At 42.0% G+C, this 11027-nt stretch overlaps 1 protein-coding gene across 1 annotated transcript in view; it reads left to right on the plus strand.

Annotated features, from left to right (window-relative positions):
• Positions 1–9839, plus strand: part of LOC137267866 (ATP-dependent RNA helicase dhx29-like) — a 48949-nt gene extending 39110 nt beyond the window's left edge. The window contains exons 21-29 of the mRNA XM_067802302.1: positions 3696–3824; positions 4015–4090; positions 4678–4902; positions 5475–5611; positions 6205–6295; positions 7164–7514; positions 8452–8583; positions 9441–9537; positions 9719–9839. Coding sequence (XP_067658403.1) covers positions 3696–3824; positions 4015–4090; positions 4678–4902; positions 5475–5611; positions 6205–6295; positions 7164–7514; positions 8452–8583; positions 9441–9537; positions 9719–9771 — 1291 coding nt within the window. The 3' untranslated portion in view covers positions 9772–9839. The remainder of the gene's footprint in view (positions 1–3695; positions 3825–4014; positions 4091–4677; positions 4903–5474; positions 5612–6204; positions 6296–7163; positions 7515–8451; positions 8584–9440; positions 9538–9718) is intronic.
• The last annotated feature ends 1188 nt before the right edge of the window (positions 9840–11027 follow it).

The raw sequence follows: 11027 nt of genomic DNA on the forward strand, positions 1-11027 counted from the left end.
GAGATGAGAATGGGTGAGGACGTCATCTTAAGTCAACTCATGATAAATCTGGTGATAATGCAGGTAATCGTATTTTGTTAACTACTGCTGAAATTAATAACCCAGGTGATTTGCCGATTATGTTTATGGGGGCAGTCGTCTGTTGCTGGTCAGGACTTAGCCATGTCTAAGGAGAGCTCTACTAGTCAACACCATCGTAGAGCAAGAGGAAGGAGACCTCATCATCTCCAGCACAGAAGAAATTCTTGTCATCTAGCACCTTGTTGAAATCAACTTGTCCCAGCTAATCAGTGCAAAGGTTGTCTAATGAAGACATCTTGCCCCTTGACAAAGCAGGTTTATTGATTTAGGCTGACCCTCCATTAATGCAGTTTCTCTACAGATCTACTAGAACATCAACACAGTCTACCTCCAAGGTGAGACAATCATTTGAAGAACAGCCTCAGTTATCTGTCATCAGCGTAGCCTCATCGCAGCTGCAAGAAGATACAGATGATGCCTCACTTTTCTCTTCGTGAACACCGCATCAGTTCCATCCTACAACGCAGAACTTTGACACAGGCGACTTCATGGAGCAGTTTACATGGTAGATGACGGCTATTTTTGACCATTGGAGACCATTTGGCCAGAGAGAGATCTGCACATCAGAACAATACAATGACGAAAGCATAGGTGTTCGAGAACCTGCTTCTGAGATATCTACATCCTCATCTCACAAGTCTACAGCCAAAGGAGACGTTCACATACGAGAAGTTCTTCATGTTTGGAAGGCTGGGTGAGAAGGTTCCGCAAACATCCAAGAGAGTCACTCCACATCAGGATCCTGCACGGTTCGGTAGACCCAGAACTATCGGAGGGAATATACACAGAAGGCACTACGACCACATGAATAGGGTGATGAGGTCTTCTCAGAAGTAGAGGTCACATTTTGAATTGCATACAACTTGGACTTAGTGTCTACCTCCAGGGAATTGAATGCATCATTCACATACAAGATGCTGGAAGATGACTTTGACACCTTCATGATTCCACCGATGGAACTGATCACCAAGGCATCTGCAAACCTTCGTACAGCATTCGAGAAAGCAACCCAGTACTAGCCAGTCAAGAATCACCCTCTGCATCACATGGACCCCTTCATGAGAGCACTGGACCAGGAAACTGATAGAACAAATTCCCGTAACAAGTCTTGTGAGGTGGAATACAAGAAGATTGCTAAACTCTACACCACGACTAGAATCTTCAGTTCCTGGGAATAAGGTTTATCACAACACAGAATCATATTGTGGTCACAAAAGATCATTGGGTCAAGGTCAAAGTCATGATTCCAGAAGCAGTCATCTCTCCATCACCACTACAAACATGGCAGTGTCTCCTCGGTCTATATACCTGAGCACAGGACCTGACTTGCAGAGGAAGACTACAATTACGTCTGCTGCAGCAATTCCTGGCAAGACACCTGGACAGCATGGGCCTGATCTCTCAACCGGACAGCCTCAAGACATGCTTATTATGGTGGAGTTGAATGTCTTTGGAGGGACCATTTTAGAAGAGTCAGTCTTTGACACGCACCTCTATGTAGATGCATCACTACAAGGATGGGGAGAGTATATATCTCAACAACAAAGTGGCATCAAGGAAGTGTTCAAATGAAGAACGTCTTCACATCAACCAGTTGGAGATTACGACTGTTACGCCACACAACACTAGTCGGGCTCACTGATCAACCCTGTGCTGGCAGTGTATACAGACAACTCAACAGTGGGATACTACATAAATCAGCAAGGATCAACAAGATCTCCAAGACTGCTTCAGTTCACCTTCCAGTTGTTCAACACTGTAGATGAGTTAAACATCTGGCCAAAGGTAAGTCACATTCCAGGAACCAGGAATGTACTAGCAGACTATCTCGCCCACTTCATCGACAGAATGGATGCTCCACCCAGAGGCGTTCCAGCTCATAATGAAGGCAACACCAAGCAAGCTCACAATAAACATTCCAGTTACACATATGGAACATATCAAGACTTGTTTGAAGAAAAGAGTATACACCAGCAAAGCAGCGAAAACAGTAAACCTGGCTCTACTCAGATCAACTCGCAGCTTGTACGACAAGTGACAGAGATTTGAACAGTATGCAGCGTGGAAAGTCTTCACAGCAATGAAAGCAACTCATCCTCAAGTGGCAGAATATCTATGTCATCTTAGATATATGAGGCAATTAAAATGTTTGCCACTCTGTACGTACCTGGCACCGATCAGTACAGTCATGACAATGAAGATGGACATCAAGTTGACAAAAGTGCCAGAATTACTTTCACTACTACACTTCTGTAAAGAAAAAGTTACCTGGCCAACTGGACACACAGTTCCACATCCCAATGCTATCTACAATCCTTGGACCAGAGGACACCCAATATTTATATTCAAAAGACTAAAATAAGAAAAAGAAAATTCAAGCACCTATTCATCCCCTTGTCAACAGAGATCACCGTAGAGGTCTCAAGAACGACAATATCATTTTGGATGAGAGGCATTATGCTGAGGGCCTACAAAGCAGCAGGACTTGAACCTTCAAGAGCTTCCAACCAACACTATGTCTAGTGCACTAGTGTCAACACTCGTTCTGCGCAGAAACTGCTCGATATCATCTATACATCTGTATTGGAGGGCTGCTATTGTAAAGTGGACACCGTGTTCACCAACCCACTACCTCAGGGACATCGCCACCAAAGACATTTCCTGCATTTACCACTCTGGACCACTTGTTATAGCACAATTAAAAGGCAGTAAGTTGGAAATCTCGTTCTTTTTTACATTGACTTGTTGTTAACCTTCACTCTGGAGAGTTTTGGCTCAGAGTCCATGCACACCGTCTAGACCAGACTAGCATGAGTGATTAAGACAATGTGCGAGTGATGATCTTATTTGTACGTTAAGGGGTTGCAACACATTTATAGTAAAGAGCTTATCATCATCAATGGGTTGTTACACATAGCTAGTAAGAAGAAGATACCAGTACTAGTATATCTAAAATCCACATGAATGTATGAGAATCACTTGTGTACGAGAAGAATATGACAAGATGTAATCCCCTTGAGTTGAGAGCGAAGTTGGAAGAACAGGATCCATGAAGTGCCTTTGCACATTTCCCATGGAGTTGACACAGGACATATCTAAGAACAGCTGATGTTGAATCCAAGTGGCCTTACCCACTACCATTTCCGTTAGATTCTGGAAGCATAATGAGCATGAGTCAGGATAACTAAATAAGTAATTTTTAAAGTAAAATTGTTATTCTGTACTTATATGATGTCAAGCCCTACCAACCTCCCCACAGAAGGCACTTCAGGTTTTCCAGCAAACCTGGGTGCTAAGGCTTAATCAGGATAGAGTGAGAAGCATGGCAAGTCATGTGACTGTTTTGGAAGGAAAGGGTTCATGGGAGGGAACTCGTGGGTGAGTGAACTTTATGTCGACTACAAGGGAACATCGAGTCTAGTCCGTTGAGCTCCCTCGACTAAGTGTTATGTTTATCGTGTAATACGTAAGTGGTGTGTCTGTCCCAGATGAGCTGTTTTGATTGAGTGTTATGTTTATTGTGTAGTACGTAAGTGGTGTGTCTGTTATAGGTGAGCTGCTTTGATTGAGTGTTATGTATATTGTGTAGTATGTAAGAGATGTTTCTGGCGCAGGTACATCGAGTCTAGTCAGATGAGCTCCCTGGAGGAAGTTTTCATCAGTAAAGCCAATGCCAAGCAACGTCAAGGTCGGGCAGGTCGGGTCCAGGAGGGCTTCTGCTTTAGGCTGTATACTAAACAAATGTAAGATCACCTCTGTACCATACATGGCATACGTGGAAAGTCTTGATAAGGAACTGTAGTCTTTCATCAACAGCTGTGAGACACTAACATTTTGCTGGTCATACCTGAGTTATCCTTGTGAATAGTTCTGTTCATAGATGATTTACTGTCATGATCTTTCTCCTCTCCATGGTGTGTGACTATTTTCCAGGTATGAGAATTTCCGGCCCTTTACTGTGCCCGAGCTGCTTAGGGTCCCACTGGAAGAACTGTGCCTCAACATCATGGTAGATAGCATTACTTATACAGCATGGGGACAGCCTGGACTATCATTGTATTTCATAGGAACACCCCCAGAATATCACAAATACCTCATAGGAACACACAATAACATTATTGATATAGTATAGGAACAGTCTTTTAGGCCTTCTAGCCTTCACTGTTACCTCACAGGAACATGCTAGAACTCCACTGATATGTAGTAGGAACACATCAGAATATCACTTACACCTCATCAGAACATCCTAGAACATCACTTACCCGGTACACTTCATAAACATGCTAGAACATCAGAGGAACAAATGGAATGAGGAATCATCAAAATGTCAAAAATATTGTGTTTCAAAGAACAAACTGTAGAGTTCTGGATAGTTAATGGTTAATGCTGAATACACAGAAGACCTGTGCATGGGTACTGTCTGAAGTCTAGTATTGGTGCTATGCTGTAATATGGCAGGAATATTGGTAAGAATGCATAACACCATATTCCACAAGACTGTAGAACCCACATGTTCCTATGTCCAAGCATATGGTTGGAATTATAGACTATTCATCCTTGTGAGGACAGGTGCCAGTTTGTTATTACCTATTTCAGAAATGCAAGTTTGGCAAGCCCGTTGAGTTCCTGAGCCGTGCGATGGACCCCCCACAGTCTGTCGTTGTGTCCAGAGCCCTGACACTGTTACAGGATGTGGGGGCATGTGACTTAGAGGGGGGCAGTCTTACTCCCCTAGGCCACCATCTGGCTGCCCTCCCAGTACACGTCCGCATTGGCAAGATGCTCATATTTGCTGCCATCTTTGGATGTTTAGAGCAAGTGGTAGGTGCAGAATTTCCATCTTTAATGATGGAATGCTGAGTTAAAATATTCATCACAAAACCAGGGCTCGTTGTTCCAAGGGAAGTTATTTCTGATGACTAATTCTTATTCTAAACTACTAGTTTTTCAGTGCCCATGAAGATTTGGGTCAGAATTGGCTTTCAGCAAACAGTGCTTGTCATAAGAGGCAACTAAGAGGCTTACTGATTTTGATTAGATGTGTCATCATGTTCTAAAAGCATAGATCAGTGTGCATTATGTCAATCACAAGATTGTCAGGTCCAGGTTCGATTATTTACAGACCACTTTCATATAGCTGGAATACTGCTGAGTGTGGTGTTATGCAACAAACAAACCCAGTTTCAAATGACAGCGTTACTGGTATGATGTCTGGATGACAGACAGGATAGTTTTGCTGTCATGAATTTATTGAAGTATAGCTTTACATCGCAGAACTGAATTCCACATAAACATCGCATACTTCAACTTTGAGAATTCTGTGTTTCAAAGATCCTGTAATATGTATCATTTCAGTTTTTAATAAGTGTCACATGTTAACAACTACTTTTCAGGCAGTAATTGCAGCATCTATGACAGAGAAGTCACCGTTTGTTGTACCACTCGGCAAACGTGATCTTGCTGACACCGCCAAAAGGGCCATGTCCATAGCCTGTTCTGACCATCTGACGGTCTACAAAGCATTTGAAGGGTGAGAATTTGTGGCTGGCAATAATCCAGTATTGCCCTGACCAAATGGCATTTTGTATTTTTTTGTCAGTTACTTTTACAATGCCCTTTAGGTTGTAATAATTGTAAATGACTTGGAATACGATGGTGCATTGCAATGTCAGTGCAGTCTTGCAAAACTAGTAGAGCTTGAGATGGTGTACTGAGTGCACACGTATAAATATGTGTCAGTGGCATTGTGAAGGATCAGGGTTTTACACAACCCACATATGTGCGTCCAGTACACACAAATGTAGAGAATGGATGGAAAAAAAATTTCACTGCATCCCAAAGAACTCAAAATAGTATTGATTGTATTCACAAAGTGTTTGGTTCTTAATTTCTTAGCAGCTTCGTGCATCATTTCATCCATCAGTCCACATGGAGTGCACTGCACATGATCAGTGATTCATTTCAGGTTCTAAAAAAAATTATACAGTTCTCTACTCCATTACTTCACAGGACCTTCATATTGGCAGCAAGGACCCCTAAAACTCATAATTAGGGGTTTCTGATATTTGTGAGTTGAGGTTAAATCCTGGAAGGATATACTCATTTGTTTTCTCTGTGTGCTAGTTGGGTGTCAGCTCGGAGCCAAGGGAGGCAAGCAGAGCACTCTTTCTGCAGCAGAAACTTCCTGAAGAGGAACACCTTGATGGACATTGAGGTATGTGGAACAAAACCATTCTCTGGGAGCTGGTTGTTCACAGTAACACTTCATTGCCACAAGGATAGTGCTGGATGTAGATAGTGCTTAGTGTTGATAGTGCTTTGTATGGATAGTGCTGGTTGTGGCTAATGTTAGTGTTGATAGTGCTTAGTGTTGATAGTGCTTTGCATAGATAACGGTTAATGTGGATAGAGTTCATAGCATTTTGCATGGATAGTGGTTAAGGTGGATAGTGCTTAGTATTGATAGCACTTAGTGATGATAGTGGTTAGTATTGATAGCACTTAGCATGGATAGTGTTTAATGTGGATAGTGCTCAGTGTTGATAGCATTTTGTGTGGATGGTGCTTAGTGTTGATAGTACTTTGTATAGATATTGCTTAGAGTTGATAGATCTGAGCGTAGATGATACCTAGAGTAGACAGTATTTCCAGGTGATACCCTATGTAAATCTATTTGTGTTGTACCCGGTCCATCAACCAGTCAGTCGCAGTACCACACCTTGTTTCAGGGATGAGTTAAAAGCTTTGACCACATACTCTCGATGCTCCAGGTCCTATTAATTCCTTGTTTGCATTAGCCAGAGTAAAGCAGCATTCACTCTTTATCTGTTTATCAGGGGTATAACAATAGAACAGCTGTTGGAATGGTAGCGAGTATTGCAAGAGTGAGTGAGTGTGTTTGGTTTTACGCCACTTTTAGCAATATTCCAGGTATATCACGGCAGGGGATGCCAGAAATAGGTTTCACACATTGTACCCATGTATGGAATCAAACCCGGGTCTTCATCATGACAAGCAAACGCTATGTCTATTAGGTTACCCAACCACCCTGACTATGACAAGAGGTGTTGATGTTGTTACAGAATGTGAAGAACGACCTCGTGAAGCTTGTGACCTCAATTGGTTTTGAGAACATCACCACGTCAAGTGTACGGAGGCCAACAGGGAAGAAGTCTGAGGTACTTGACATCAGTAGTAGCACCACCATCGACCAGGGCCTTAACTCGGACACCATTGCCGTGGTCCGAGCAGTGATCACTGCTGGACTGTACCCCAGCGTGGCAAAGATCAGCTTCACTCCGGCAGTGGATGCTGCAGCCAATCCCGAGAAGATTGTTTGCCTTGCCGAGACATCACAGGGAATTGCACAGATACATCCATCCTCAGTGAACAGGTTCCTCCAGGCTAATGGATGGCTGGTTTATCTTGAAAAGGTATGTAGAAAATGCAGTACGGTCTATTTTGTTGTTTCTCAGTTTTCTTCCAATTCTGGTCACCTTGCCATGTGTAAGCTGAAATGGCCCACACTGAATTTTTTCACAGACCACCACCATGTAGCTGGAAAATTGCTGACTGCAGCATAAAACTAGACTCAATCTCTCACTGAAATGGGAGCTATTAATGACACTAGAAGTCACAGTAAATGATGCCTACTTTCCGAGTTCTCATTCCTTGCAACTAGTCTGAGTCATTGTAAATATTTATTTTTAACAGTCTTTGAAAGGATATATGGAGGTGATACAGGTCAATGTGAAAGTTATTGATATCAACTTCAGTAATATGACGTATATGACGTTATAGAATATACCAGTACTCTTCATTTACTGCAGGCACTTGATAATGGCTTAAAAATATACTCTTAAACATCACGTCCCCCATACTACAGAAGCTGACATCCATAAATTTCATGTTTGGTGGTTTTTTTACACAAATTTTGTACATACTGATGGCAGAAAGTGTATAAGTTCCGCATCAATATTTAATAACAATAAGGTAACGCATTATTACCCCAACGCATTGATAACCCAACTGCCAGTGATGATCATGAAGGTTAACATTATAATTATTGTGCGGGTACCCATTTGCTGCTGGGCGAAAAAAAACAATTCATGCACAAACTCACTTTCTTTAAGTAAGGCCACATGTATCACACGTGCTTACCCATGGGGCAGGACTGAAGTCTGAGAAACTGTCAGGAATCAAACTGCCAAACACAGTCACCCATCCAAGGACTCACTGAAACAATGTTACTGAACTTCAACAGATTAATGACATGGGCTCAGTGCTCAGAATCACTCTCCACCAGAATAAAACATGAGTCTCTGTGTGCTCCATGTGTGATGAATTGTGAGACTTTTGTCCCCAATGCAGGTGAAACTGTCCCGGGTGTACCTCCGCGACTCCACTCTCACCTCCTCCTACCCTCTCATGCTGTTCGGTGGAGACATTGATGTACAACACACTCAGCAGGCTGTCTCCATAGATACCTGGATACAGTTCAAGGTCAGTACCATGGCAACCAAAAGTCTCTGGACCTTTCAGGATGATGCATATCCCTGGTGCCATCTCTAACCTACATTGTTGTGTGCCATAACCATAGCAATAACGGCAAGTATGTGGTTCAAATCCAAAGTATGCTTCAGTTAGTATTCTTGGTTTGTCACATACCTGTGCTCAATGGTTCCATGTCTCTTCTTGAAAACGTGTTATCCCAAATAGAACATTTAACAACTTTCTAAGGGCTCAAAACTTTGGCTATTAGAGGGCTGAAGTGCCAATTTCGACCTGTCAGACTTCGGTTTTGTGAAAACTGCAGTGGCTGAATGGGTTAGACTGCTGACTGTCTGTATGTGATTAGATACTTTGCTCAGCAAACGTAGGTTTGAATCCCAAATGAGACTGAACCAAAGTGTAACTTAACTGTGTGCTTTCCTGTGAAAATGTAACCCCATATGTGACATGTTACATTTGAACACTGTGTACACCCTCAGCCTGAGCTAATGTACACTTGTCATAGGGGTACACATGTGATGCAGACTATCAGTTGTCACAATAATTATATACACAAACATATTCGTGATCTCTAACATTTTTGTTCTGTGTACTGTGTGATTTATGTGGACCATTGAAAAGAAGGCTGAGTTTAGGTTTACACCTTTATTCCTCATGTTGACAGTACAGTCATCGTCAAGAACTCATGAGTCCTGTTGCAAGCGTAGTAATATACTCGAGCACATCACATTCACGTCTCCTCAATCACATGTGTCACTCAGTGCATGTGTATAGGCTGCTCAGTACAATAGCCATTTCGTCAACTATAATTTTCCTGATTTAAGTCAATATCTGATGTACTTTTTCAGGCAAAGGCCAAGACGGGTGTTATATTCAAGGAACTTCGATACTTACTGGCAGACATGTTACAGAAAAAACTGGAAGATCCAACTTTAGATCTGAAAGGTTTGTAACTCAGTGTGGATCAAAACTTTGGAGTTTAGCATGACTTTTAGCTCTAGCCAACAGTTGTCCTCGGTCAAAATATAAATGATTATATAAATGATTAAATGTGAAACAAGCCTTGCTCAGTACTTGTGGCTATCCATTCATTTTAGAAAAATCTCTAAAATGTTTTTTTTTTCAGAGGACAAGTTGATACCCCTCATCAGGAGACTGATAACTGCTGAGAAAACGTGATGTCTGTGTGAAGATATTAATTGCACTTTTGTAAAAACAGATGTAAATAAATTATGTATTGTTTTGTACAAGTTGTTGAAGTTTATCTTAATTGTTCAAAGATTTACAATAACAAGATATTCTGCACACACATGCAATCTGATAGATTTCTGTGAGCATATTTATGCACAAAATGGTTGATCAAAATAGCACACATTACCTAATTAAATTCCGTAAACACATTTCTGCAAGATTGCCTGGAAATCAGTTCAAGAAAGGCCACAGCCAACCCAGCGTGTGATACACTAAAAATACTCTCAACCCAACACTGTGTGGACAGTTTCAATTACATGACACTCATGCTAACACTGTCATGGCAGAGACAACATGACATCGACATCATCAGTAACATGACACTCATGCCAACACTGCCATGGCAGTCAGCATGACACTCGTGCTAATACTGTCAAGACATCGACATCAACAATAACCTGACGCTCTCATACTAACACTGTCATGACAGAGTCAACTTGACATTCATGCTGACACTGTCATGGCAGAGTCAACATGACCCTCGTGCTAACACTGTCGTGACAGAGTCAACATGACACTCATGCTAATACTACCATGATATCAACATCATCAATAACCTGACGCTCTTATGCTAACACTGCCATGACAGAGTCAGCATTGCACTCGTGCTAATACTGTCAAGATATCGACATCATCAATAACATGACACTCATGCCAACACTGTCATGACAGTCAACATGACACTCATGCCAACACTGTCATGACATCGACATAATCAGTAACGTGACAATCATGCTATCACTGCCATGGCAGAGCCAAAAACGTGACACTCATGCTATCACTGCCATGGCAGAGTCAAAAACATGACACTCATGCTATCACTGCCATGGCAGAGTCAAAAACGTGACACTAATGCTATCACTGCCATGACAGAGTCAAAAACGTGACAATCATGCTATCACTGCCATGGCAGAGCCAAAAACGTGACACTCATGCTATCACTGCCATGGCAGAGCCAAAAACGTGACACTCATGCTATCACTGCCATGGCAGAGCCAAAAACGTGACACTCATGCTATCACTGCCATGGCAGAGCCAAAAACATGACACTCATGCTATCACTGCCATGGCAGAGTCAAAAACATAACACTCATGCTATCACTGCCATGGCAGAGTCAAAAACATAACACTCATGCTAATACTGTCAAGACATCGACATCAACAATAACCTGACGCTCTCATAC

Source organism: Haliotis asinina, chromosome 16, assembly GCF_037392515.1.
Source record: "Haliotis asinina isolate JCU_RB_2024 chromosome 16, JCU_Hal_asi_v2, whole genome shotgun sequence".
In the NCBI taxonomy this organism is placed as follows: domain Eukaryota; kingdom Metazoa; phylum Mollusca; class Gastropoda; order Lepetellida; family Haliotidae; genus Haliotis; species Haliotis asinina.